General features: G+C 43.1%; 1 protein-coding gene across 10 annotated transcripts in view; it reads left to right on the forward strand.

Annotated features, from left to right (window-relative positions):
• The window catches only part of herc2 (HECT and RLD domain containing E3 ubiquitin protein ligase 2), a 78,227-nt gene that overhangs the window by 22,765 nt on the left and 27,471 nt on the right, over positions 1-27,991 (forward strand). For 3 of the 10 annotated variants that reach the window (XM_069179112.1, XM_069179117.1, XM_069179120.1), the window contains 46 exons: positions 271-522; positions 829-1,022; positions 3,227-3,427; positions 3,677-3,905; positions 4,200-4,324; positions 4,765-4,943; positions 5,142-5,326; positions 5,944-6,099; positions 6,362-6,547; positions 7,275-7,445; positions 7,648-7,751; positions 7,998-8,148; positions 8,565-8,779; positions 9,434-9,566; positions 9,953-10,080; positions 10,551-10,746; positions 11,612-11,748; positions 12,149-12,325; positions 12,453-12,589; positions 12,943-13,094; positions 13,449-13,640; positions 14,104-14,291; positions 14,573-14,765; positions 15,099-15,281; positions 15,800-15,987; positions 16,329-16,476; positions 16,730-16,926; positions 17,466-17,696; positions 18,177-18,315; positions 18,583-18,726; positions 19,241-19,380; positions 19,833-20,100; positions 20,547-20,731; positions 21,171-21,269; positions 21,556-21,724; positions 21,824-21,949; positions 22,230-22,338; positions 22,818-22,957; positions 23,948-24,138; positions 24,469-24,574; positions 24,702-24,793; positions 25,044-25,261; positions 26,570-26,681; positions 26,954-27,035; positions 27,159-27,302; positions 27,898-27,988. In XM_069179112.1, the coding sequence (XP_069035213.1) occupies positions 271-522; positions 829-1,022; positions 3,227-3,427; positions 3,677-3,905; positions 4,200-4,324; positions 4,765-4,943; positions 5,142-5,326; positions 5,944-6,099; positions 6,362-6,547; positions 7,275-7,445; positions 7,648-7,751; positions 7,998-8,148; positions 8,565-8,779; positions 9,434-9,566; positions 9,953-10,080; positions 10,551-10,746; positions 11,612-11,748; positions 12,149-12,325; positions 12,453-12,589; positions 12,943-13,094; positions 13,449-13,640; positions 14,104-14,291; positions 14,573-14,765; positions 15,099-15,281; positions 15,800-15,987; positions 16,329-16,476; positions 16,730-16,926; positions 17,466-17,696; positions 18,177-18,315; positions 18,583-18,726; positions 19,241-19,380; positions 19,833-20,100; positions 20,547-20,731; positions 21,171-21,269; positions 21,556-21,724; positions 21,824-21,949; positions 22,230-22,338; positions 22,818-22,957; positions 23,948-24,138; positions 24,469-24,574; positions 24,702-24,793; positions 25,044-25,261; positions 26,570-26,681; positions 26,954-27,035; positions 27,159-27,302; positions 27,898-27,988 (7,483 nt within the window). The remainder of the gene's footprint in view (positions 1-270; positions 523-828; positions 1,023-3,226; positions 3,428-3,676; positions 3,906-4,199; positions 4,325-4,764; positions 4,944-5,141; positions 5,327-5,943; positions 6,100-6,361; positions 6,548-7,274; positions 7,446-7,647; positions 7,752-7,997; positions 8,149-8,564; positions 8,780-9,433; positions 9,567-9,952; positions 10,081-10,550; positions 10,747-11,611; positions 11,749-12,148; positions 12,326-12,452; positions 12,590-12,942; positions 13,095-13,448; positions 13,641-14,103; positions 14,292-14,572; positions 14,766-15,098; positions 15,282-15,799; positions 15,988-16,328; positions 16,477-16,729; positions 16,927-17,465; positions 17,697-18,176; positions 18,316-18,582; positions 18,727-19,240; positions 19,381-19,832; positions 20,101-20,546; positions 20,732-21,170; positions 21,270-21,555; positions 21,725-21,823; positions 21,950-22,229; positions 22,339-22,817; positions 22,958-23,947; positions 24,139-24,468; positions 24,575-24,701; positions 24,794-25,043; positions 25,262-26,569; positions 26,682-26,953; positions 27,036-27,158; positions 27,303-27,897; positions 27,989-27,991) is intronic. The other 7 variants (XM_069179119.1, XM_069179118.1, XM_069179121.1 and 4 more) reach the window with 7 other exon arrangements.

Here is a 27,991-nt window from a genome sequence, read left to right on the forward strand (position 1 = left end):
GCTTCAACAGTCTGGCCTCCTTTAATTTCTCTTATTAATTCAGCCCGTCAAGCATTTGCTCTTTTCTTTGCCCGATAGAGCATAATGGATGTTGCGCATCACCCAGGTGTGTGCTGCACTCTTATATGTGAGGAGGGCCTTTGGGTTGAGGTTACGCCATGACGTTTTACAGCACCTTACCTGCAATTTCGCGTTTTTCGAGAAGGTGTCTTCTGTGTTTTTTTTTTTTCTGGACGTTCACGTGGTGCGCGTTCGTCTGGCCTCCTGCAGGTCAGGTGTGGTCCTGGGGTGACGGGGACTATGGGAAGCTGGGAAGGGGGGGGAGCGACGGCTGCAAGACCCCCAAGCTGGTGGAGAAGCTGCAGGACCTGGACATCGTGAAGGTGTGCTGCGGGAGCCAGTTCTCCGTGGCTCTGACGAAGGATGGCCAGGTGTACACGTGGGGCAAGGGGGACAACCAGCGCCTTGGCCACGGCACGGACGAGCACGTCCGGTACCCCAAGCTGCTGGACAGTTTACAAGGTGCACTCTCTCGGCCAGTATACGGCTCCTCTCTTTGAATTGATCTTTATCAGTCAGTGCGTAATTCGCTTTGGTGTAGAGGCATACCACCCTGACAGCTCCCCCTGTCAGGAAATAGTGTAAAAGTGTCACACCTGGGGTCATTCAGTATGTGTGAAAAGTGGTTGATGCTTCTAATGGGTGTGAGTGCGATGTGTGATGTGTGTAGCAGATTAGATAAGATCCTTGGAAAGTCAGAGGAAAATCTGCACGGTCAGGAATAATACTACGCTTTCTTGCTCAAAGTCGTTTTTTCCTTTCAAATAGGCAAAAAAGTGGTCGACATTGCAGTTGGTTCTACGCATTGCTTAGCCCTCACTGACGAAGGGGAAGTGCATAGCTGGGGCAGCAACGACAAGTTCCAGCATTTCGACACGCTGTTCTCCAACAAAAAACAGCCTAAAGCTCTGCCCGGTCTCAATTCCAAACATATTGTGGGAATTTCCTGTGGCCCTGGTCAGGTATGTTTACCAAGCTGAATGCAGTCTTTAGAGTACTATACTGTATGTTGTATGTTAAAAGGCTCTGAAATGAAAGAGAAAGAAAACTGGCTCTTATAATTGAAGCATGTTGCTCAGAAAACAAGAATACTTAAAGCTTTAGATCAACGGGGTGCTTAGTTTATTCTATGGGAGACATTTACAGTTGCAGGAAAAAGTTTGTGAACCCTTGGAATTACCTGGATTTCTGCATTAATTACTCATAAAAATGTGGTCTGATATTCAACCAAGTCACAATAGTAGACAAACACAATCTGCTTAAACTGATAACAGAAACAATTGTACTTCTTGTCAGTACTGAACACAAAGCTGGAAAAGGCTACAAAAGCATTTCCAAAGTCCTGGGTGTTCATCAATCCACAGTAAGACAAATTGTCTACAAATGGAGGAAATTCAGTGCTGTTGCTACTTTCTCTAGAAGTTGGGCGTCCTGCAAAGATCACAGCAATAGTGTAGTGTGCAATGCTGAAGGAGTTGAAAAAGAACTATAGGGTAACAGCAAAGGACCTGCAGAAGTCTCTTGAACTTGCCAAAGTCTCTGTTCATGTGCCCACTATAAGGAAAACACTAAACAAGAATGTTGTTAATGGAAGGACACCATGGAGGAAACCACTGCTCTCCAAACGAAAAACATTGCTGCACGTCTCAAGTTTGCAAAAGACCACCTGGATGTTCCACGGCACTTCTGAGACAATGTTCTGTGGATGGATAAGACAAAAGTTGAACTCTTTGGCAGAAACGCGCAACGTTATGTTTGGAGGAAAAAAAAAGCACTGCACGCCAACACCAAAACCTCATCCCACCCGTGAAGCATGGTGGAGGGAGCATTGTGGTTTGGGGCTCCTTTGCTGCCTCAGGGCCTGGACAGCTTGCTTTCATAGAGGGAACAAGAAATTTTACAGGAGAATGTCAGGGTAGCAGTCTGTCACCTGAAGCTTAATAGAAATTGGGTGATACAACAAGACAATGACCCGAAACACAGTAGTAAATCAACAACAGAATGGCTTAAAGCGAATTACATTTGTGTTCTGGAATGGCCAAGTCAGAGTCCAGACCTCAACCCAATTGAGATGTTGTGGCATGACCTGAAGAGAGCTGTTCACGCAAAGAATCCCAGAAATATCAATGAACTGAAACAGTTTTGTAAGGAGGAATGGTCTAGAATTCCTCCTAACAATTGTGCAAATCTCATCAGCAGCTACAGGAAAGTTTGGTGGAGGTTATTGCTGCTAAAGGAGGTTCTACCAGTTACTAAGTACAAGGGTTCACATACTTTTTTCAGCCTGGGTTGTGAATGTTTAAACGGTGTGTTCAGTATTGACAAGAAGAAGTACAATTGTTGTGTGTTTCTTGTTTAAGCAGACTGTATCTACTATTGTGACTTAATTGAAGTTCAGACCACATTTATATGAGTAATAAATGCAGTTATTCAGGTAAATCCAAAGGGTTCATAAACATTTTCTTGCAACTGTATTTATGACATGCCTACATACCCAGGAGTATATGCAATCTGTTTTTTATTCTCACACTGATCTAGCTGACCTAACTGATCTTGAATCATTTGGAAAAACAATCATCAGTTGGCTTGAATTAGTTGCTGGTTGAGAAATACATGGTAAACTTGCAGCAGTCTGGCTCTCAAGCGCTGGAGTTCCTCACCTCTGCCTAGAGAGAGAACTCCATATTTATGAGCTGCCCCCTGTTTTCTTGTCTTTGGTGTTCAGTATCCATATCCTTCCATTTACTATTGTCTTGGACGGGTTTGATAGATTACTGAAAAGGGCATTTTATAGATTTTTTTTTTAGGTCCGTTGTAATAAAAATAACTCAATATAAAAATAATTTATTTTATGCTCAGCAGCCATTCCCTGCAGTGGAAACCCTTGTAAATTTTGTTTAATGTCTAATGGATCACTGCTTGGCCTTACTTGCATGGTGGACTGAAGAAAGTACCTGTACCCAAAGGAATTGATGCTGTGACAGCTCTGATGTTTGCCTGTTGATCACAATCGCCGTTTAAAGCAGCAGAGGATTAACTGCACAAATGTGGAGGTCTGAATCGCGCGTTAAGTGCTGCGTGTCATTTTTAACCTGGCAGCTCGTGGGGTTCAGAGCGCTCTCGAAAACAAAGGTCTGAGGGGACGGTGGTTTGGTTGCCGTTGCAGAGTTTTGCCTGGTCTTCGTGTTCGGAGTGGTCCATCGGCCTGCGGGTGCCGTTTGTGGTGGACGTGTGCCCCATGACCTTTGAGCAGCTGGACCTGCTGCTGCGGCAAGTGAGCGAGGGAATGGATGGCAGCTCCGACTGGCCCCCTCCGCAGGAGAAGGAGTGTATGGTGGTGGCCACGCTCAACCTGCTGAGGCTTCAGGTACCGCGCAAGTGAGCTGCAGCTGGGGGCTCAGTGAATATCCCAGTTCCTTTTTGCATCTTACATTACGCATTGCATGTAGGGCACCTAAAATTTATTTTTTATATTAAATGAATGGGGTGTCCTAAAGTGCGAAGTCTTGACGCTCTAAGATCAAGCATCCGATTGCTATTAGCTGCACCAGCTACTTGGGATAAAGTTAGTTCAGCGGTTAAATTTCTCCCTTGTTGCCCTGTTGTTCTGTTGCAGCTTCACGCGGCCATCAGTAACCAGGTAGACCCTGAAGTCCTGGGCCTGGGCTTAGGCAGTGTGCTCCTGAACAGCCTGAAGCAGACGGTGGTGACCCTGGCCAGCAACGCTGGGGTCCTCAACACGGTGCAGTCCGCAGCCCAAGCGGTTCTCCAGAGCGGCTGGTCGGTGCTGCTGCCCACGGCGGAGGAAAGAGCAAGGGCTCTGTCTGCGCTTTTGCCCAACGCAGGTCAGGGTCCTCTCGTCGCACCTGCTGGGGCTGAGCCTGTGCGGGGTCTTCCCTTCGTGTTACCCCGGCAACTTTCCATGCAGGAGAAGGGAATTTTGGTTCTCCTCTTATTCATAGGATAATGCTCTCTCTGAAGACTAACGGTGACAGTCGAGTCGAGTGTGTTTTCTGACATTCAACAGGTGTTCTCACTTGGGTTTGACAAAAGCTTGCACAAACCCTTGTCTAACTGGTTAAAGTCACTGGCATTTGCTCTTGGCATAAGGCACGGCTTTTCTGGAATGTATTTTGCAGTGTTGGGAAATGAGACGAGTGTGAGCCCTGGTCGTCGTTTCATGATCGATCTCCTAGTGAGCAGCCTCATGGCGGACGGAGGCCTGGAATCGGCACTGAGTGCTGCTATTACTGCTGAAATACAGGTTGTTTTTTTTAATACTAGGTGGTCCTTCTACTTCTTGGAATAAATTATTATTCAGTGATTTAAAATGAAGGCAATTTGCTATTATTTCTGTTGCATTTGTGTTCAGTTTTGTTTCAAATGTGTAATTTCCTCCATGGTTCATGTGTCTTGAAATAAAGTGGCTGCTGTTTTCTGTTTGGCAAATAAGTAATGCCTTCAGTGAATGGCATCTTGGGCTACAAGATATTTTTAACTTTCTTTTCTGTATAGATGTTAAATCTGTATAGATAAATTCCGTACATGATAATGTAAGTAGCTGGGCTTACTCGGGGTCTGTAGTGCGAATGGTTTGGATTTGTGATTCTCCTTTTTTGGGAGAAGGAAAATTTTAAATGCAATAGTGAAACATAGAAGAATTCAAAGCAATACATGTACTGATGTGTTGGGAACTTTTCTTAGGACATTGAGGCTAAGAAGGAGGCCCAGAAGGAAAAGGAAATAGACGAACAGGAAGCTAACGCATCGACACTGCACCGCAGCAGGACTCCCCTGGACAAGGACCTCATTAACACCGGGATCTACGAGTCGGCTGGGAAGCAGAGCCTGCCTCTGGTGCAACTTGTTCAGCAGTTACTTAGGTAAGGCCCAGACCCAGGTCTTTGCTTGAACGATCGTTATTTCAGCCATCGTTTCTTGGGTATTGTTTTATTTGAACCTTTTTGGCCATATCCCAAAAATATCCCAGAATTATAATGCTACGACTTAGTCCCTGATATGTCTCCATTTTCATGGCAGTTTTAAAACTGAGACACGACTGGGGTTTCCTCTGTTTGTAGGAATATAGCCTCCCAGACGATAGCCAGGCTGAAGGACGTAGCTCGGCGGATTTCTAATTGTCTGGATGCGGAACACTTCAGCAAGGAGAGGTCGGCTTCCCTGGACCTGCTGCTGCGCTTTCAGAGGCTGCTGGTCAGCAAACTGTACCTTGGGGTGAACGGACCAGAGGGTGTTGGTGGATACAGTGAGTATTAGTAAAGCAGTCAGTCTCATCTTTAAGAAACATGAGATGGCATGGCCAAACAAATTCACCCTGTCTTCTATATCAAATAATCAAATACGCAATGATTAGGGTTCTGGACTCGCACCTGGAGGGTTGTGGGTTCAAATCCCAGGTGAGACACTGCCGCTCTAACCTTGAGCAAGGAACTTGACCTGAATTGTTCCAATCAAATACCAAGCTGTAGAAATGAGTGCAAATCTAAGTTGCTTTGGATAAAAGTGCCAGTCGAATAAATGCGTAGTTTGTAGATATTTTAGAAATGAGTGAAAATCTCATGAAAAGAAATAATGAAATGGATAATTTTCTAGATTCTCTTCTGCCTGATAGTATCGCAGATGTTTCTTTTGTTTTTCTCAAATATTGTTTGTGGTATTGGATATTCATCCACATTTTAAGACATGCCAAGCATCTCTAAATAGGCATATGTAGATATGTTTGCAGGTGTCCCTTTTGGAATGAATGTATCGGCACCCTGATAGAGAAAGTCATTTGTTTTTCTTTTTGGACATGATATTACTTGTTTAGTTATGCCACCTATGTTAAATGCATAGCAGTCAGTCCATCTCTTCTGCTTCCAGGTCCGGAGCTTTTGGGAGTGGGGTCCTTGTTGAAGAAGTACATTGCACTGCTGTGTACGCACATTGGAGACATCCTTCCTGTTGCCACCAGCATCGCATTCACTGGTTACAGGCCTTTTGCAGAGGTGTCTCGTATCATTGAAGGTGACCTGACAGGTAACTCTTTTTGTTTCTTAACTGCTTGTATGAATTTGTTGATTCCGGTCTGAATATTCAATATTTAAAAGTTATTGCATCAAGAATCTGGACTGTGCAAGATCTTAGACATGGAAATTATGATACTTAGTAGTTAATTAGACATTTACCCACCATGTATGGTATTTTTGTATGGGGATCGCTAGGTTTTTTTCTTGTCTGCATAAACAAAATTATAATTTGTTTGAATGGCTGTATGACTTTTGGGTATTGTCTGTTCCAGGTGTGTTGCTGCCTGAGTTGGTCGTGTCTATAGTTCTCTTACTGACCATGGATGCAGGTTTAATGCAAGAGACTGGATCCATTCCTTTGTTGGCTGGATTACTGGAACATCTGGATCGATTCAATCACCTGGCGCCAGGGAGGGAGAGAGATGATAATGAAGACCTGGCCTGGCCTGGGATAATGGGTAAACCTGGGTCCTAGCTTTGTGGAATTCAGTAGCTGAAATTAAATTGCATTTAGTAACACAGCAGCCTGTTTTAATTGCCATTTCTTTAAGACTTTAATACTTGAGCAAGGAAGACAGTACTGTCTTGATAAAAATTGGTCATCAAAGCCTGCTTCAAGATACATGTGACAAATGTCTTAAGTTTAATTTGCAGTGCTGTCTAATTTTACTTCATAATCTGGAAGATATAAGGCAATTTACTCTTTTAAAAATTTAAAAGAGGTAACAGAAAAGTTGGTAAAATTAGCATTTGTTTCTAGTTTACTTATTGTATACACTGACCTTTTATAGTGATGAGCACTCAGGTGCTTGTGAGATTCATTACCAGAAGGGGGATCCCAGGTCATTTCTCATCAGTCCACCTTTATGATGTGTTAATTGTAGCTTGACTTTTTATAGTACATTAGGGTCAAAAACAGAACAAGTAAAGATTAATATTATGCTGAAAATTAGTAAAAGGCTTGAAGAAGGCTCTACAGGTGAAATGCATTTCTTTCTGCTTTTCAAAATGGAATTAACTGGTTGTATTTACTGCTCATTTAACTGCAGATCAGCAAATGGCTTACCAAACTTAAGGCAGAAGAATACTTTTAATGTGTAATGCCAACCAAAAATTAAATTGGTTTTTGAAATTGGAGGGGTGTCTTTTTCTGTTCACTTAAGATGTGATATTCTGCTGTTGAAGGTTCATTCTTCACAGGACAGAGTTCTAGGAACAATGAGGAAGTGTCTCTCATTCGCAAAGCTGACCTGGAGAACCACAACAAAGATGGAGGCTTCTGGACTGTGATTGATGGGAAGGTTTATGACATCAAGGATTTCCAGGCTCAGTCCCTGACAGGAAACAGCATCCTTGGTACCAATTTTAATCTTTATAATTGACAGTTTTTAACATCAGCTGATAAGTACCTTCTTCTGCAGCTAAATTGAGTTCACCGAAGTGCTAAAACTAGCCAAATCTGAAAGTAATTTTACATTTTTTGGTCAGCATTTTTAAAAAATCTGTTGCTAAACAGCCCTGGGGAAATCCTTATTTAACAATATTATTTACACTTCAGCCCAGTTTGCAGGAGAGGACCCTGTTGTTGCTTTAGAAGCTGCCCTGCAGTTTGAAGACACCAGGGAATCCATGCAGGCCTTCTGCGTTGGCCAGTACATAGAGGTCGGTATGATCTTGTGTTTCCCAGATTGACATGTCTTACCTTGTGCCAGTATTACTGTTACTGAATTGTACCTCGCTGACAAATTAACCACAGCTCTAAACATCTGTTTAGTGATCCTTATGTTAAAATATGGGTTTAACATAAGAATATCACATTCCTTTAATTTGTTTGCCTGTTGTTTTTTTGGGGGGGGCTGTGAAGTGCATCTTCACTTACCAGGCCTACATTGTCTCCCCTGTCCTCAGCCTAACCAGGAGACAGTGACTACCCCTGACCTTGGCAGTCTTTCGTCCCCTCTGATGGACACAGAGAGAAACCTGGGGCTTCTGCTAGGCTTGCATGCCTCCTATCTGGTCATGAGCACACCGCTTTCCCCAATGGAGATTGAATGTGCTAGTAAGTTTGCCGCATCCATAAAACTGCTCTGTAACCACTACACACTGCTGTGGCACATAGTCCAAATATATCTTCCCTAATGTCCTGTCAGTTGAATCAGTTCCTGTCTGTTGGGTCCCCTGTCTTGTTAAAAAATGGGATGTTTTCCTTTGTAAGCTGATCCACCTACATAGTGCAAGGATTATACACCTAAGGCTTTAGAGAATAAAGTTCAGATTGTGGACTAATGTATCAGGCCTTCACAACAATTTCGTCAGACCCTACAAATAAACTAGGCTAATTTTATTTCGCTGGATCAGTTCACCTTAAATATCAGTAAGAGCCAGACTCAAAGTTTTCTACAAAAAAATAGAAGTTTGGTAATGACCATGATATTCAAACATTTTTGCCTAATTATTTTGCTTTTCTTTTCGCAGAATGGCTTCAGTCCTCCATTTTCTCTGGAGGACTGCAGACCAGCCAGATCCACTACAACTACAATGAGGAGAAAGATGAAGATCACTGCAGTTCCCCTGGGACCACCACCCCAGACAAGTCCAAACTGTATTCCCGGAGGCTCACACTCAGTGACCATTCCCAGCCCTTTTTACAAGCCATTGCGGACAACAACATCCAGGACCACACTGTGAAGGTACTGCTTGGCTCAGAGAGGAGAAGTGCAGGTTTTGGCAGCATTAAATTGAAATGCAGCATCGAATTCTGATGATTTTTGCAGTTGATCCTTTTAATGAAAATATTTCAGAACTGCGTCTTGCATTGCTGGAAGGTGTGATGTGGGGCTTCCACATAAAATTGTAAAAAGCGTGTCATCGCTGTTTGTCTTTTGTAATAGTGCTTGGTATCCTGAAGGACTCCAGTGCGCTTCACATATAGCTGCAGTCCACTCACCACTAAAGTGTAGCTCCCACTTTGGCGACATACAGTAGCCACTGTGAGCCAGCAACATCTTGTAGGGAAGTGAAAAATTGCATTTGTCTAGACCGGTTAATTTAAGAGCTAAATTTACTGAGGCAACATTGTGTGAGCCCAATGGAAATTTAGTCAGGATACTAGAGTAATGCCCCTTAACAATTTGATAAGCTTGATGTGACCCATCAGGCTACAAAGCGATAACGCTTGTGAGCTCCTTACAAAGTGAGTATATTTTAGTGAACTTCACAGATGGCTGTCCACAAGTAATGCATAAATCTTGAAATGTTTGCTGAATGTTGTGAGGTCTGGGGATAAGTAAATAGACAGTTGTGTTTCAGTGCTTTAATACACTTTCAATTTTTCTCATTTCTAGGACTTTTTATGCCAAATTGAGCGTTGCTGCAAGCAGTACCACCTCATCACACCCATCATCTTCCCTCCAGAGCACCCCGTGGAAGAAGTAGGCCGCCTGCTTCTGTGCTGTCTTCTCAAACACCAGGACTTGGGTAAACTGGATTAGTTCGCCACTTTGTGAGAACTAGCGCACATGCTGGAGAAAGTAAATGTTTCTTTCTACAGGCTGTAAACGCGAGCAAAATTATGCAAATTCACTTAAAAACAATGTGCTAAATAATAACTTTGTAGAAAGCACTCGGATTGTTTGCCGTCCTGACACCAGGACTTATTAAATCCTTCGTGCTATATTTCTTGGCTTTGTGAAATATTTTTTGAGCTTTTTTAACTTTTTGTATTTCAGTCTTTTCTGTAGTCAGGTTTTCAATGTTTGTTTTACTAGGGATCTGTTCCTGCGTGTTTACATGTTTATTTTTGCCTTTTTAAATGCTGTCATCTGCAGTAAGATTCATTGTTTTGCATACTGCCTTTCCTCCAGGTCATGTTGCTCTTTCCCTTGTGAATCAAAGTGCCTTGGGTGTCGATCAGGGCAAACAGCGATCACTTCCTAAATCAGTGACTGATGTCTGTCGCATGGTGTACCAGGCTAAGTGCTCATTGATAAAAGTAAGCACAGCTGAGTTTTTGTTTTTCTTCAATGACTGGTGTTTTTTCGGAAATGCTTGTTGAGGAAATTTATAATAAACAGAAAATCAAAAGAGACTTATGTCAATCAAAAAAAACAAACATTTTATCAGCCTTTGACATTGCTGTGTGTCCAATTTTTTGACTACTTAATTTCATTACATCTTTAACCTTATAAAAGCTGACCATGTATATCTTTCCTTTTTATTTGGAATTTTGTTTTATTATTCCCATTCTAAGAAATCAGTATCTGTACCTAAAGGAAGGACTTGATATTAGTAGGACAGGATCTGACAATGTGTTGCAAATGACAAAAAGTTAGATTGCTATGTGTTACACAAACTTGATTTCTATCTACACCTAGAAATGACCTGATTACTGCCAAGCCTGCTGGTTATTTGCATTAAGGTGGTCAGTGTGGTGCATTACCTGTTCTCCATTTTGCTTTGCAGACTCACCAGGAGCAGGGACGCTCCTATAAAGAGGTGTGCGCTCCAGTCATAGAGCGCCTTCGCTTCCTTTTCAACGAGCTGCGTCCAGCTGTCAGCAATGACCTGTCTATCATGTCCAAGCTGAAGCTACTGAGCTCCCAGCCTCGATGGAAGAGAATCGTACAGAAGCTTATTCGTGATTGCCGGAAAAAGAAAGGTAGCCTCACAGGAGCTTTTCATTGTCTATTGGCAAATGCTTTGACCTTAGACTTTAAGGAGTTGTTTTGGAGGTAGACGTTCTTCTGTTTATATAAAATGGAGGGAGAAAATGGTAATCTATATGTAATGATATTCCTTTGAAACATACAAAGCCAAGTCTGTCCTGCTTGTTTTTCACATACACGGAACTAGCATAGAGCAACGTCCTGTATCTTATGCCTAATTTATTGCAAAATAGAAAATATACCTTACATTATTGTCCCAGTTGGGGAAACTTGCTTTGCAGACCGGTAAAAGACAACACATTACACAATACCTTTAACACAACACCTGACTGTATTTACTGTACAAATAAGATGCGTATGTGTATGATGAGAAACATAATAAAATATTTAAAATATACAGTCAGTTGTCCAAATTGAGCAGGTTAATTGTGGTGGGAATAAAAGGTGACGTAATCCTTTTGCACTTGAATCTAGGCAGTCTAAATCAACCCACCACTGTGCAAGGGGTGGTCCTGACAGACCAATATAAGACCGTAATTTTACTCTATTGACTGTAAATTTAGCTTTTTAGAGCGCAATGTCAAATTGAAATACATCATATAGAATATGCATTGAGGGCTCTTTGTAATGAATAGAATCAGTCGTGACATTTGTTGTAGTTCACAGCAGTAGAGTTTGTACGTGAATGGGGTGCGGTGTTTTGTCATAAGCAGTGTTGTGAAGATAATGCCAAGGTTATGTGAAGGAGAAATGAAACACCCCTGCAAAATTAAATGCAGTTATTGTTTGTAATTTTACAGTTTGAGGTTAACTGATGGTAAATTGGAATTAAGTTTATCTGATTTTTGTCCCCTACAGTTCCTAAGAAGTCTGAGTCTGCTGATGTAGAGGAGTCTAAAATGGAAAATGAAGAGACCAATTCAGAAGACCCCCGTGTGGGCCCCATCAGTCCAGCCCCTGTTGATAAGAAGCCACTGCCCGTGAAATCACCCAAGGTGAACCTTAAAGGACATCAAAATGTCACTAACTCAGTACATCCGATTTCCAGTTAGCCCCAGTACTGAAGTAAATGAGCTGGTTAGAAATAGGGAATTAGGGCCCCTTGCTTCCAGATACTCCTGCTGTAGGCTTTCAATTAGCACCAATTTACTTCTAGAATTAGGCCAAGGTAAAAAATGATTGAACTGAGGCTAATATAAATGTGTGTTTTTAACACCTAATTTTACAAATCTATATATTAATTCCCTGTGTTTATTAAGCTTGGATGTTTATTTTGGTGATGGGAGTAGAAAATGATTTAGGCACTAAGTGCATTGAAATTTACACAACATTCCAAAATATAAGCAAAATATAAGAAACTGGAAATGAACAGATTTTTTTTCTTGACCTTTTTAGCAGGACAAGTGGCAGCCTCTGTTGAGCACAGTGACCAGCGTCCAGAGGTACAAGTGGCTTAAACACACCGTTAAGGGGGTCTTTCCTCAGTCAGCCCTCATGGCCACCATTGTGGAATTTGCGCTGAAAGAGGAGCCCTTGGATGTAGAAAAAATGAGGAAGTGTCTCTTAAAACAGGTGAGGAAAGAAAACAGGATTTCAGACTGTTGCGACCTCCTCCTAATACGTTTTCAAGAGCCATGTGTTAAAGTCTGCTGCCTCCGTTAAACCCCAGGTCCTGTTTTTTTTTCCCCTCTGCGCACAGCTGGAACGGGCAGAGGTGCGGCTGGAGGGAATCGACACGATGCTGAAGCTGGCATCGAAGAGCTTCCTGCTCCCCTCGGTGCAGTATGCCATGCTGTGTGGCTGGCAGAGGCTCATTCCCGAAGGGACCAATATAGGGCACGTATTTGTTTGATTTGTCCAGTTTCACACCAGTCCTTCGGAAAAGAAACATCTATGTCCTTGGGATTGTCTAAAAAAATGCAACCAGTTCTGTAGGATTTTCACATTTCAGTTTGAGCTGTCTCACACTTACAGCTTGCTTTCTAAAAAGACTGGCATCCAATCACCATTTCTAAGAATTCACATGTCCGTGTTAGGTGACGGGTTAATTGCCATGAGCCCTTTACAGAGCTGTAAATCATTTTAAAGTTTTAGTAACTTTTTCCTCTTGTTTCTTGCCCCCGCTAAAACTTGATCAGTCTGTGAACAGGGATCTTCTGCTGTTGTAAATGTGGTTTAAAATCTTGCAGGGAACCGCTGTCAGACTGCTTGAAGGATGTGGATCTTATTCCTCCTTTTAACCGAATGCTGCTTGAAGTTACTTTTGGTAAACTTTATGCTTGGGCGATTCAAAATGTCCGCAATATTCTGCTGGATGCCAGTACCAGGTTTAAAGAACTTGGTAAGTCACCTACAAATACCCAGCACCCTGCCTATTGGAATTATATCATAGTTTTTGAAAATTGCTGTGTATGACACTGTTAGATGTGTTGAAAGACAAATGAATGCCTTTGTTCAGCAGGATATTTTTTCAACTGAAATTACGGCACATATTTAAAAATATTATAAAATACTGCACATCTGTAGACTCATGTCGAAGACTATATGTTTCTTCCTGTTTGATTTAAGAATTAACATCTTTATAAACTGTGTAGCAGAATTAAATGAATAATGCAGTTGACTGAATGCCCATGCATCCAGATAAAGATTTAAAAAGCTGACACTGCTACCTGTTGGGGTCTCTCTGTAAGCGCAGGTGTACAGCCTGTTCCTTTGCAAACCATCACCAATGAAAACCCAGCGGGACCAAGTCTTGGCACCATTCCACAAGCTCGCTTCCTCCTGGTCATGTTGAACATGCTGTCCTTGAAACACGGAGCCAACAGCCTCAGCCTGCTCCTGAATTCAGGCATGCTGGCCCTGACACAGTCCATCCTTCGACTGATCGGTGAGCAGTACTAACATTTCAGCACTGTTGAATTGATTTTAAAAAATGTGTAAATGTAGTTCTCCAAGACGCTGTATTCAATTAACTTTTCACTGCTTGTTTCTATTTACTCCCTAAATGGAGACCATACTGGGGTTTATATCATTTGCATTCATTGCTGAAAATTAATTGTTCCTGCTGTATGAATATATATATATTCTGCAAGATATATGCAGAAAATGCACTTTAATAGCATGATGCATATATCCAGTATAAATGTGATTAAGAATCTTTAGAATTTGCGATGTCTGTAATCTGGAGACCTAGTTCTTTTCCTTGTGAGTGCTGCGGTGTTCAGAAACTAAATCTGTACGAGAAAAGTGGAGTTAAATGTCGGGTGGTGTGTCATGGGGCTGCTCTGATACTTGGAGAGTCAATAGAACTAGGTTCCTGCTGTTCATCTGTTTCTGTGCTGTGTGGACAGGTCCCAGCTCTGACACCAACGAGGAGGACCTGGGCTCCAATGTCCATGGGGGTTCGGCAACAGTGCTGGAGGAGTCCAGGAAGGAATCGGCTCCGATCCCCTTGCCTGCTTCCGGTCCCGAGCTGGCTGCCATGATGAAGATAGGGACTAGAGTGATGAGGGGAGTGGACTGGAAATGGGGGGATCAGGTGAGCTATCCAGGTGTTCCTCTTCTGTAAAACCAAACCCCTCGGAACTCGGCTAAAAGAAAATGCAAAGCTGGATGGAATCTTTCGTATCTTCTATGTATGGGACGTTTTATCCTGCTTATAAATCAGTTTAACTGCATCGCATATACCCCAGCTGCAGCACAAATTTCGAACAAAGAGAAAAAGTCCTGTATTTTACGGGCCGTTCCTGCCGTGACAGTTCTCGTCATTCGTCCCAGATGACGGTCTAGAACGCTGACACCCCTTATGGATGTTTTCAGGATGGTCCAGCTCCGGGGCTGGGGCGTGTGATTGGAGAGCTGGGAGAGGACGGTTGGATCAGGGTCCAGTGGGACACAGGCAGCACGAACTCTTACAGAATGGGCAAGGAGGGCAAATACGATCTGAAGCTGGCAGAGTCTCCGCCTGCCGCCCAGCCTACAACGGAGGACTCCGACACGGAAGATGATGCGGGTGAGCGCCCATGTGGTGATGTGCTTTGTAAGCCATGTGGAAAGGCTTGACCAATGCCATGCTGTTCCCTGTGCGTTGGATGCCTTTAGTCTGCCTGAAATCTATCAGTAATACACAGCTAGGAATTAAGCATAGAACCAGCGAAATCTCTTATAGGGCAATCCACAAGTGCATGTGTACTCTGGATTGGTCACTTAAAACACCCGCAGATTGTATTTCTGCAGTATGAAACCAGCTAAACAAGGTCTCTGCCCTCAGCTCGGGCTGGTAAAGCAGTCGTCTCCCCATTGGTATTCTATGCCGTTCATTCACCTCTGCCTCTGTGGTTGCCAGAAGGAGAGCCCGCAGAGAGGAGCGTCCACCCCACTGCCATGATGCTGACCAGCACTGTGAACCTGCTCAAGACTCTGGCCCTTTCTGCTGGGATCCACGCTGACGTGATGCAGACTGAAGCCATTAAGACCCTCTGCGGCCTACTGCGAATGCTGGTGGAAAATGGAACCACAGACAAAACAAGTAATTGCTTTATCACTTCATAAATCTTTTGCCGTTAATTTATTCTCATGAAATAAAGCAGTAGAGAGCCCATTAGTCTAGTTGGGGAGTAAGGTTTCTTATTTAAGACCTTGTTTTGTCAAGCAAATTAGTTCATAGTGCAGGATGACCACAGTTTGATTACATAAAAGCATATGCTAAGATCAGCCAGGAATTAGTCTTTCTCGATGTTAATTATCCTCTTTTGTTTGGACAGCAATTCCGTAGGCACTGCAGAAGTGCAGTTTAAACTCTTAAATTCTTGTGTCCTCTGTCAATATTGATCAATTAATATCACAGTTAAATATAGAAGTTAATGAAGTTAATGTTAATTAAGTTAATGTAATGTTACTTCTGCTGAAGTTAGATTATTACTGTAGAATTTAGAGAGTATGTAAATCAGTTTCAGAGCACAAGCCTTTTAAGTCCCCTTGCATATCTGTACACCACGTGCATGTTAGTCCACATAGGTAGAATGTTTTTTTGCTGTTTGTGGTCAGCAGGTTGCTCTACAAGTAAGCAAGTGTCCAGGGAGCAGCATAAGAGCTGGTGCACTCTGGGCTTTATCCGAAGCATTGCTCTGATGCCCCAGATGTGCAGCACACTCAGCACCTCCCAGTGGATCAACCTGCTCATCAAGATTGTTGAGGGACACCAGTCATTTACTGCTGTCACTCTGCAGAGACAGGTGAGTGTTCAGACAGTCGAGAGAGACATGCTGAAGATACCAAGGCTAAAATATTACTGCATCAGTCATATCGTGATGATTCTTGGCTCCTATACAGTGGAATTTGTTCTTGCCATTAATATTAATTACTGCGACAATTAAAATAATGATACTTTGTAATAAAAAAATCAGTTTAATTTAATATACTACTTTTTTATTTTAATTTTGATTTATTCTTGAGGTCTTTAAATATTTAAACATAGTTAAATACTTGTTTAAGGTGTGTAAGTATTTGGATACTTCTGATTATTGCTCTTGTTCCCACGTTTTTCTAACCCTGTTGTGTTCTTGAATTCTTGCAGATCTTAGCTCTCCGTCTACTTCAGGCGGTTCTTCCTTCCTGGGATAAAATGGAAAGATCTCAGGATATGAAGTTCCTGGTGGAGAAGCTCTTTGGATTTTTGGGGAGTTTGCTGGCTACCTGCTCATCGGATCTCCCGCTTTTAAGAGGTGGCGTTCATAACACCGCAACTTTCAGAGATTTAGAAAGCCAAAACGATTAGTTTGAAGCCAGTGACTTTTGCCCAGCTGGGTACTTCAACAGAGACGTGTTAGAGGTTGAAATGAGATCTCCAAGACGCCTGAGTAGGAAAAGTGTGGAGTTTTCTGGAAATTTCTTAGTGTTTCTTGTGTTTGAAAAGAGCTAATGCGAAGTGCGTCGCGTAGCTGATGCTAATCTCGTTGTCACTCTCTCGTTGCGCAGAAGGCTCCCTGAGGAGGCGGAAGTCTCGGCCTCAGGCGTCCCTCACTGCCACCCACAGCAGCACTCTGGCGGAGGAGATTGTGGCGGTGCTCCGGAGCCTGCACTCCCTCGGCCAGTGGAACGGCCTCATCAACGACTACATCAACTCCCAGCTCAGCTGCATCAGCGACGTCATGGCCGGGAGGCAGGCCGAAGCGGTAGGCTTTCAGCAGGGTCGCCACGTTTCACAAGTCGGGGAATAAAAAGGACACTATTTTTATATTTTTATTGAGGGGGGTGAAGCAGACGTTTGTCCAAATATCAAACTTAGGTTTACTGTATTTGAGCTTCCACGTGAGACACTCCTGTTGATATGTACCCTTATCTGTGAAATCCAGCGTTTCTACAAGGGCAGGTTTGAATATCAAAACCTGTGGGGGAAATGAATAAGGGAAACATTTCAGACATTTTTTAAGATTTTTGAAAATTCCTTCCTGATGGAGAAGGACATGCTAAAGAAAATCTGGACATGTGGTAACCCTGCTTTCAAAGGCATGTGGAAATAAAAAGTAAATGGAAAAGCACAGCTCGTGCTAGTCAACCAGTGGCAAACTGAAATTAAATCAGAAACAGATTTGCTTCATCGTGTAGGTTTAATAGCTTCTTATAACAGTGCTGCATGGTTTTAGAAAGCTTGTGAGCTCGAGAGACCCCCTTCAGCCCTGTCCTCGTTGTTTTCCTCACACGTGGCCTGCAGACTCTCCTGGAGGAGTACTTCCCTGACGCGGAGGGCCCTGAGGTGGGCAGCCTAATGGCTGTCCTGGCGGTGATTGGAGGGATAGACAGCAGGCTGCGCCTCGGGGGCCAGGTCACCCACGAGGAGTACGGAGAGGGCACCGTGACCCGGATCACCCCCAAGGGCAGGATCACGGTGCAGTTCCACGAAATGCGGACCTGTCGCGTGTGTCCCCTGAGCCAGCTCAAACCGGTAACGTACAAACTGAGGCAAGGGCAGACGAGTGCAGGAATAAAGCAGGAGCTATGAGAGGGTGGGAAGGAGAACTGGAAATAAGGAGACCTGAATGTAACCACGTATACTAGCTAATAGTCCATAATCATGCTTTTTAAACAAAGTTTAAGGTGTTCATAGTTTTTATTCTTCTTACATAGAATTATTTGTCAATCACTTTGGCGTTCCTATAGCATCTAGGTAGTTTAGGAGGTATTTGTTACTTATGATCTCCGCAGCAATTTTAGGTTGTTTTGTTTACAAAATGGCAGGGATTTATGCATGATTTTCATAATTAGATTAATTGGTGCAATGCACAGAACGGGACACTTAAGCATTCAGCTGCCTGATGCTGCACTTAACTCCTCTCTTTTCATTTTGTTTATTTTCTTTCTGGTTGCCAATAAAAGATAAATAATTTGGTTCCTGGATGCGACTCATCCTGTTGTGTCCCCTCAGCTGCCGGTGATGGCCTTCAGTGTGAATAACTTGCCCTTCACCGAGCCCATGCTGGCAGTCTGGGCCCAGCTGGTCAACCTGGCAGGGAGCAAACTGGAGAAGCACCGGCTGAAGAAGCCCCCCGGGCGGGGTCTGCCAGGTACAGCGGCCGTGACGGGCCCCTCTCTCGGGGCAGGGAGACTCCTCCACAGCTCTGGGATCTTCACAGGCAGGGAAACCCATGGGAGGCATTTTGTGTTGTTACTTGCCTGTTTCAATGTCTAGTAATACTTAAAGTACATCTTTAAGGGTAAAAATCTGCCTTAGTAACCTGTTTTTTCCCATATTTTTAGTAGAAGTTTCTTTTGCCTTTGCTGAAAATTGAAATGTGAAATAAATGTTTTTTTTGCTGTCCCCACCCTCGCAGATCAAGTGGACTTGCACTTGCTGAGATGTCAGCAGCTGCGGTTATACATCCTAAAAGCAGCCAGGGCTTTGCTTTCCCATCAGGACAAACTGCGACAGATTCTGTCTCAGCCGGCCGTCCTGGAACTGGGAACCAATCATGGGGGTGAGTGCTAAAACCTGTTTGTCCTTCCTCAAATTTCAGCGAGTCCAAAATGAAGAGGCTTCATCCTCATTTTTATTCCAAAATGTAAAGTTTCCCGTTTTTTTTTTTTTACCTTTTAAATCAGCCAGTTTTCAAAAGGCTGATAGCTCAGCTTACATCTCTTGCAATGTTTTGTTAAGGCATTTCCTTATCGTCACTCTTCAAGGCCGGAGTTCAGACACCGTGGTCTTCATGTGAAGCAGGGGTCTTACATGGCCCTTAGTGACCTACCCGTGTCGCTGTCACCCAATCTGGTCTGCTAGATGCATGGCCTAGATTAGCAGCGGCAGTCTTTGGATGTCAAGGGGTTTCCTTTGTCATGCACATACAGTACTTTCCCTTTATTAAAAATCCAGGGACCTTCCAGCTGCTCGTGTGTAGTAAATGCTCCGTACCTTCCTTTACTGAGGAAGGAAGTGAGCAGTGGCTAGGCTGCTGTAGCAGTGTGTGACTCATAGGCTGTCCCCCTGTGCAGAAGAAGTGGCGTCGTCTCCTGACGTGGGGGACCTGTCCCCCGAGGGCCCCCTGCCCCCACTCATCCTCCTGCAGCAGCTGCTGTCCGCGGCCACGCAGCCCTCCCCGGTCAAGGCCATCTTCGACAGGCAGGAGCTCGAGGTAAGCTGCGCTCTGTGGAGTCGGAAGCATGGGTAGGGTCTACAGCTGCTCGGGTTACCCTCCTTTTCTTTTTCATTCCCATGGGGAGATGGCAGTATGCATTGATGAGATTTGTATGGTTAAGGAGAAGAGCTTGCTGAAGACGGGAGAATGGGATCTCGCAGCCTAAGATAAAAAGGGAATAATTCACTTTAAAAATAAACTTTATGGAAACTCCGTTGACGAAGTGTGCCTTTTGGTGCATCACCCATTTCTTTTTATCCTTTTCCTCGTGCTATTTTGAAAAAGGTAATAAATTGAGCTAATAAAAAATAATTGAGCTATTTCAGTTAAGTATATAGCCTAAGGACAAAAATAATGGAAGTCCCCATCAATTAGACCTGTACTCGAATATTCCAGGTAAAACACTGGTTTCCTTGCTGTCACCTGCTCTTCTGTCTGTCCATTTGTAGGCCGCAGCCCTGGCTGTGTGTCAGTATCTGGCAGTGGAGTCCACGCACCCCTCATCCCCACTGTTCGACGACAGCAGCTCCAGCGAGGCCACCACACCAGTCACCGTGCAGCAAGTCCGGCCCCCAAAGCCAAAGAAGCACAAGGCTTCGCCGATACCACCGCTGCCCATTGTCGTCCAGCTGATGGAAATGGGCTTCCAGAGGAAGAATATAGAGTTTGCACTGAAGTCCCTGTCAGGGACTACTGGGAGTGCGTCTGGGCTGCCAGGTAAAACCCTGGAAGAGGACGTTGCCCAAAGCTGTCTTCCAAGCAAACAGAAATACATTATTTTGAGAATCTTTTTTCTTTTTTAATTTGTATGTAATGTTAAAGTGTTAGCACTCTGCATGCCGAAATTGGCATAAAACAACTAATTTATTTATACAGGGAAAAATGTATAGGTCTGTATAGTTACGTTTCATTTACTATAAAGGTTTGTGGTCAGCATTCTACATGGTTCCCCGATACATGATTTTGTTAAAGGTCAGCATGAACCAGCTCAATTGGCAGTTACAGTTTTGTGCAATACTGACAAACGTGTACAGGGCAGCTGGGTCCTGCCAGGTCTTCACCCTGGGTCTTGATGCCCATGCAAGTGCAGAGAACACCTGTGGAGAGCCCTGTTCCGTGGTGCCTTCCTGCACTGAGCCCTGCCCATGCTCTTGGTGCCGCAGGTGTGGAGGCGCTGGTGGGCTGGCTGCTGGATCACCCCGACGTGCAGATCGCTGACCTGTCCGATGCCGACACCGTCTCCGACGAGTATTCGGACGATGAGGTCCTGGATGACTTGGAGGAACCAGAGGCTGCCTATCCTGTGGTCTGTATTGACTGGCCTGAAATTACGCACGTTACTGATCAGGTGCCTGGAATTAAATTAAGCTGAATGAAACTTTCATAGATTTGACAATGGAAGGATTTTCATTACGTCATGAATTAACGATAGCCTATAGCGAAATAGAAACGTAAGTTAAACGTAGTTCAGCTGAGCATTATTCCAATTATAAAAGCTTGTTTTTTCAGGCTAATGCAAAACAAACCCATAACATGACAATTCCTTCAGCATAGTTAACTGTTCAGTCCGTTTACTAATCACATACTGTATATTGTCTGATTCTTTTTAATATGAGAATTGTGTATCATTTTTCTTGCAGTCTGAGAGGGGGTTGCATAGAACTTAAATAGGTTGTAAAATTAGTTGTATTATCTTGCATTTGCAGTATACAGCTGCTGTTAAAAATGCACAACGTAGTGGCAGAAAATTTCCAGCAGGGTCTACATTTTTTCTGTTGATTTTGCAGCCTCTGGGTGCCGTGGTGACGGAGAGTCAGACATTCAAGAAGAGATCAGATTTTCAAAGCAATGATGATTACGCTGTGTATGTGCGAGAGAACATCCAGGTAAAGCTTTACCGCTTGAGAATATGTAGTTTAGAACTGTCGTTATTCACTTTTCGGTGTTGTCTTATTTGGGAATTGAAGTCGAAGAGAGTTAGTGAAATCCAGTTCACTTTCAGCATGTTTTCGGTAAATTTGTATTTTGATTCAAATTGCAGCAGTCACAGTACCTAGAAAACAGTCCGCTCTTATTTTCTAATTCAAATGACTTGCCTTAACGGAGAAATCCCCAAAGCTGGGTGACGTGCTAACCCATGGGTCCTGCTGCTGAGCCACTGTGTTTGTGCAGGTGGGGATGATGGTGAGGTGCTGCAGGACATACGAGGAGGTGTATGAAGGGGATGTCGGGAAAGTCATTAAACTGGACAGAGATGGACTTCATGACCTGAATGTGCAGTGTGACTGGCAGCAGAAAGGTGGCACGTACTGGGTCAGATACATCCACACGGAACTCCTGGGTACGACGAGCGTTCGTTTCCTCTTTGTTTCGGCGGGCTGTATTTGTACACCCTCCGTTTTTCAGAGCACCTTATGACAGGCCTCTTGCTTCCCTCCAGGTTTCCCCCCGCAGAACTCTCCCTCGCACATTAAGATCGGGGATAAAGTGAGAGTCAAGCCTTCAGTCACGACGCCAAAGTACAAATGGGGCTCTGTTACTCATCGGAGTGTGGGAGTTGTGAAAGGTATCTTTTTTTTTTTTCTTCCGCCAGAATCTTGAGGTTAAAGAATTTGTTGAAGTTTTGTGTACGATGTGGAAAAAATAAACATGCTGCTTGGAAGTAGGTTTGTCCTGTTCTGCAAGATCTTGATGCCTTAGTCCTGTTTTATTTACTCACCAGAGCGTTACTTTTATTTAGTTTTGTTCGGTGTGTTTGATGCAAAAATGAATATGCTTGTTAAGGACTGGTTGGTCTTTAGTGTTAATATCGGAAAGGAAGAGCGCATCATTGCCTTTTCCCTCAGCTTTCAGTGCCAACGGCAAAGATGTGATAGTGGACTTCCCTCAGCAGTCTCACTGGACAGGCTTGCTGTCCGAAATGGAGTTGGTGCCCAGTGTTCACCCTGGAGTCAGGTAAGAGCTATGGACAGCTTGTAGCTACTGTTCTCTGAGGTTGGGCACTCTTAAGTGTAGTTTTTCCCTGGTCACCATTAGCTGGAAGAAGGCACTAGAACGCCAACAGTCAAATTTGCTTCACCAATAAAAATTTGCCAATGAACTACAAAGTTTTGTAAAAAAAAAGATTATTTTTTTTTGAACATGTATGCACCCATTTTGGAACATGTTTTGAGCATTAAATCTTTGTAGAAATCTGATATTTTTTATATAGTGGACCCTGTAGAGTACCCAAGGTATATTCATAATGATGCTAATATCTGAGCTGAAAGACTGCTTTGTTTTAATGCCTTCCATAATATAACTGTCTGTATGAAAGAGTTACATTGGGATGGAATATGCAATATTTGGTGGTTTGTCCTCCTGCGTTTCTTCTAAATGTCATGTTGTAAGTGTCTGGCTCTCGGTAATGTTGAAATGGTTGCTTGCTGTTACAGATGTGATGGCTGCCAGATGTTCCCCATCAATGGCCCCAGATTCAAGTGCAGAAACTGTGATGATTTTGACTTCTGTGAAAACTGTTTCAAAACTCGGAAGCACAACACCAGGCACACGTTTGGCAGGATAAATGAACCAGGTTAGTTTAAAAAATGCACAATGCATGAGGAAGAAAGTCATTTTGTAGCTGTAATTCAAGGTATAATTTGCATTTTGTTCCCTATGAATTTGGAAAGTGACACGAATTCAAGCGAGAACCAACCTGTGAATTCTTTCAAGTTGTCTGTCAAGATCTTTGCCCAATAAATACAAATATTTTAAATTGTGCCCTTAGGTTTATAGATGTTGGTATAAGATTTGCTTTTCGGGTAAAACCAGATTGGATTAGATCTATCCATCTTTTCTAACTTTTCGAATTAGATTATTGGATTTGATTATACTGTCACTTTCCTTTTAGCCTGTGTTAAAGGAATTATTGGAGTTTCTTCTCCTATAATTTCTGCAAGTATGTTTTGTTTCATTTTCATTTTTTACCTTCAGTGCGAACACTTCTTAATGAGGTGTTCTTACTCGTTAGTAGAGTCATTATCAACTTTCAGAGTTTTCAGGATTGTTTGGGGGGTTTAGCCAAGCCCAAAGGCTCTTACTGAATTCCTACTGCTCAGAAACCCTTGTGTCATCCTTTGTAAGTGGCAATAACATTATCTGAGTTAATTACCTGACTTAGATGTCTTTGTGAGAAAGAGCATTGTTGCAGGTTACTAAAGAAGCTATTATTTTGCTTCTTTAATAACCCGCACCTATTTATTTTCAAAATAAAGTAGAATTTTCTGTTTCACCCTAAGATGCATAAAATTATCAGCCATGTGATGGATTACATTACATACACGTAAAAGGCTGTATACTAAACCACAAGAGCTGGCTTAAATTGTCTTAATGTACGGTATCTGCTTACATTTTGTCATCCACAGGTCTTTACATTTCGTAACTGAAAGCGCATACAGCCAGAGTTAGAGTTAAAGCTTTGGCAGTCAAGCGTGTTCTTGTAGTGCCTTTCAGAGAGGAGGTCCTGGCTTTCCCGTCAGTGTCCTTCAGTGTCTGCCTCTGTGCCTGCCCGCACGTTTTCCAGGTCAGTCCCCAGCTTTCTGCGGCCGCTCCGGGAAGCAGCTGAAACGGCACCACAGCAGCCAGCGGGGTATGCTGATAGACGAGTGGTCCCGGGCGGTGAAGACCCTCAGCGTCTCGTCCTCCGTGAACCAGGCCTCTCGCCTTGTGGATGGCAGCGAGCAGTGCTGGCAGTCCTCGGGGTCACAGGGCAAAGTAAGCAGAGCCTGGGTGCCTCCTTCAAAAGAAACCGCTGGCCGCAGTCTGAAATGAGCCTTGGTATCGTCAAGGATGGCAGCTAAAGGATGATGGTTTCTCACTGAGAAACAAAGTTTAAAGTGTTCGTTAGAATAATGTACAGAAGATGGGTGTATCCTTTATCACACCTAAAAAGGGGTGAAATATAATCTCAGCAGTTTTTTTTCCTTAATTTTTTCCAACCCTTGCAGCGATCTGTAGTTATACCTTGATGTCTGCTGTCAAAGGCTTGACATTTTTTTTTCCCCAAGGGGCAGCACTTTCATATCTCCTTCTCCTCTGTCTTAGCACTGGATTCGCTTGGAGCTCTTCCCAGACGTGCTTGTTCACAGGCTGAAGATGATTGTGGACCCTGCAGACAGCAGCTACATGCCTTCTCTCGTGGTGGTCTCAGGTATGATGGATCTGAGCTCTGGTGCTTGCAGGTGAAGGACCCACACCTGTTGATTGCACTTGTTTTTTATGTGCGCTGGGACTACCATGGCTTATTTTGCTTTTGTTTCACAATGCTTCATTTGTAGGTGGGAATTCCCTGAATAACCTTATTGAACTGAAAACCATCAACATCAACCCCACAGACACCACCGTTCCCCTGCTGAGTGACTGCTCTGAGGTAGGATGTTGAAGAAGGTTGCTCGACTGATTGCATGGTGCCTCATCTGTAAAGTTACAGACAAAAGCTTTGCCCCTTTCATTTGAAAGTGTTCTTAACTGAATTTAAAAATACAATTGTTTAGAACAGTTCAAGAAACATGTATATGAAAATGATCCTAAAGAGCTAGCAGCTTTGAGGAGGAAAACTAATACATCTGCTTTGTCGAGTTCTGGAGCAGATTTTGACTGTTTGTCTTATCTGGGGTCAGTATCACCGGTATATTGAAATAGCCATCAAGCAGTGTCGCAGCTCTGGGATAGACTGCAAGATCCATGGCCTGGGCATTGTGGGCCGCATCCGAGCAGAGGACGAAGACCTGGCCACTGTACCATTCCTGGCGTCCGACAACGAGGAGGATGATGACGACAAGGCTAATACTGGAAGGTATCAGCGTAGATGTGCCATTTTTATAAACTGGACACGTCGGTACGTTTTCTGCTGAGAATATATTTAATGAAGTTGAAAGGGCAGTGGCCTCTGCATTTGGCATATGGCAGACTTTAGTGTTTCTGGGAGATTGTATGACTGCCGATGTGTCTTTTCTAAAGGCTTGTGATTTACTTAGTTATGCATGACAAGCTTGATTAACATGCAAGTGAATCCAAACCTCTGCAGTGCCATCTTGGGATTACTCTGTAACACAATTATCAGATTGTTTAGCGATTTGAAATACGTGCAAGACTAGCTCCTTTTTGGCTGAGTATATAATCTGGCAGTTTGACAAGGCAATGTACAAAGGCCTTGATTCAGGAAGATGAAGGTGGGGGGGAGGTTAAGTCGTTACAAAAAAGCAAAGCTGTGGGAAGCTCCTTAAGGTCAGTCATATCAGTGGGTGTCTTTTCTTCTGCGGCACTAAGGCGGATTGGTAAGGATTTACTTACTACTGCTGTGAGTCAGGAATGTGTCCTTCATACTGCAGCATAATGAAAAATGGATGTTTTTATCTCAATATAGCAACTACACGCATCTCAAAGTACACATCAGACAGTAATGTTTTATAATTGTATAGAATTATGTGTATGCCCACACAGTGGAAAAACAATCTTACAGCAATTAAGACAACACAATTGAAAGAGCCAAGCAGTAAAGGACCACATACAGTCACGGACAAGATACGCCTGAGAACCTGTCTTGAATAAAGGATGCATTAAATATACTAAAGGCAGAAGCTTTTTTGTGAGAGACTTGAACAAGAGACAGTGCTTTATTATACTAAATTAGCTGTTAGGCATTTGTTAAGAATAATACAGAAGCCATACATCACATGATTTGTTTTAAACTCACAACAGCATTCATCTGTTCATTGGGGAAATCTCAAAACCTTTTATTCCTTTGAATTTAATATATACATCTTATGACGCATTGTAAGGTTTGGATAGCTGATTACTTAATATCATGCCATTGTGTTTTTCTTGGGCACTCATTAAAAATGTCCAGAGAAGTCTGAAGATCCTTCATGAATGCATTGAAAATCAAAGAGTAATATAGAAATCATACCAAACGAACCGTTTTTCTCTTTATAAAGTGCAGGACTGGAAAATGTGACTTAAACTAATATCCATTAAGCTTTCTTTTCCATTGCACTTGTTTGACTTAAATGTCGTCTGACAAATGTGCACATTCAACCAAATACTGAAGAATACAACTAAAAAGTGAAAATAAACAGTGTTCATTAAAATAGTAATGTTGGTGTCCTGAAATGCTTGCTGGCGTTTCTGCTTCCTCCTTGGCTAGCCTCGTTCGAAAGAAATCTGCTGGGCTGGAGTCGGCAGCCACCATTAGAACCAAAGTCTTCGTCTGGGGGCTGAATGATAAAGACCAGCTTGGTGGACTCAAGGGTTCGAAGGTACTGTCAACTCTACTGTTTCTAGTCACTGGTGCTGTTTTGTTTTTCGAGAGCTTAATTTCTCCATTTTTTGGCCTTTTCTTGTGTACTTATCAAATATTTTTCGGTTCACTCATCAAGGTATTAGAAGTCTAGGAATAGGAAAATGTATTTATTAATTTCATTGTAACGAGGAGCCCCAAAGTGCACATAGCTGATGGGTTTAAGAGAATTAGTGAATTATTCTGCTTTCATACTAATCTCAAGTCTGTTCAATTTGCTTGTTTTTGTAGATTAAGGTGCCTTCCTTTTCCGAAACTCTATCCGCACTCAATGTGGTGCAGGTTGCTGGGGGTTCAAAGAGCTTGTTTGCAGGTAAGCCTCCTTTCTTACCTGTCCTCCCTGTGACATGCAGATGGAGGGTTGGGGTGTTAGCTGTGGTACTATCAGCTTGATGTCCCAAAGCCTCTGCTGGCTCATGCCCTGCTGTGTTCGCAGTGACGGCGGAGGGAAAGGTATATGCCTGTGGCGAAGCTACCAATGGAAGGCTAGGCTTGGGGCTCTCCAGTGGAACTATTCCCATTCCCCGGCAGATCACTGCTCTCAGCAACTACGTGGTGAAGAAGGTGGCTGTGCACTCAGGTGAGTGGATGTCTTTACACAGGACTCGATCAGATGTCTGAGCTTTATAGATTGAAGTTCTACTTTACTTAATTGTAGCCTTCATTGTGATCTTTCTTACCTGATAGATCCTTTTATTTTGGAATTTCTATTATGAATCTAGGTTGTTTTGAGGCACGGATTGGTTTGCCGACGTGTTTTTAAGGAGCTGAGTGTTGAGGATGTGCAGGGCCTTTCCAGATTTAAATGGGTATTGTGCACGTTCCCCAGTTTTGTCTAGTAATAAATACTTGTGGCTCTGGGTGTAAGGTGGTTATTGTGACTTTGCTCATTATTCCTAAGTCTGTGACATGACATAAATGATAGAGTAACATTAAATGCTGTGTCATGAGGAAAAAAATCCTTAGATGTGATGGCAGAGTACAGTGCCTTTCTGACGTTCAGCAACAGCAATCATTTTCTTAAATGAGTTGCTGGAATTGCTGTTTGTAATATATGTACTGATTATTGCTTACAAAAACAAATGTAAAAGGATGGCTGTAGGGCAACGTTTTCTTTTTCTGCTAGTATTGAAAATATTTGGAGTCTGCTTCACAATGCCATCCTGTTCTTTCAGGTGGGCGTCATGCAATGGCTCTAACAGTGGATGGGAAGGTCTTTTCTTGGGGAGAAGGAGATGACGGAAAACTTGGACACTTCAGTAGAATGTA

Source organism: Lepisosteus oculatus, chromosome 15 (genome assembly GCF_040954835.1).
Source record: "Lepisosteus oculatus isolate fLepOcu1 chromosome 15, fLepOcu1.hap2, whole genome shotgun sequence".
In the NCBI taxonomy this organism is placed as follows: Eukaryota; Metazoa; Chordata; class Actinopteri; order Semionotiformes; family Lepisosteidae; genus Lepisosteus; species Lepisosteus oculatus.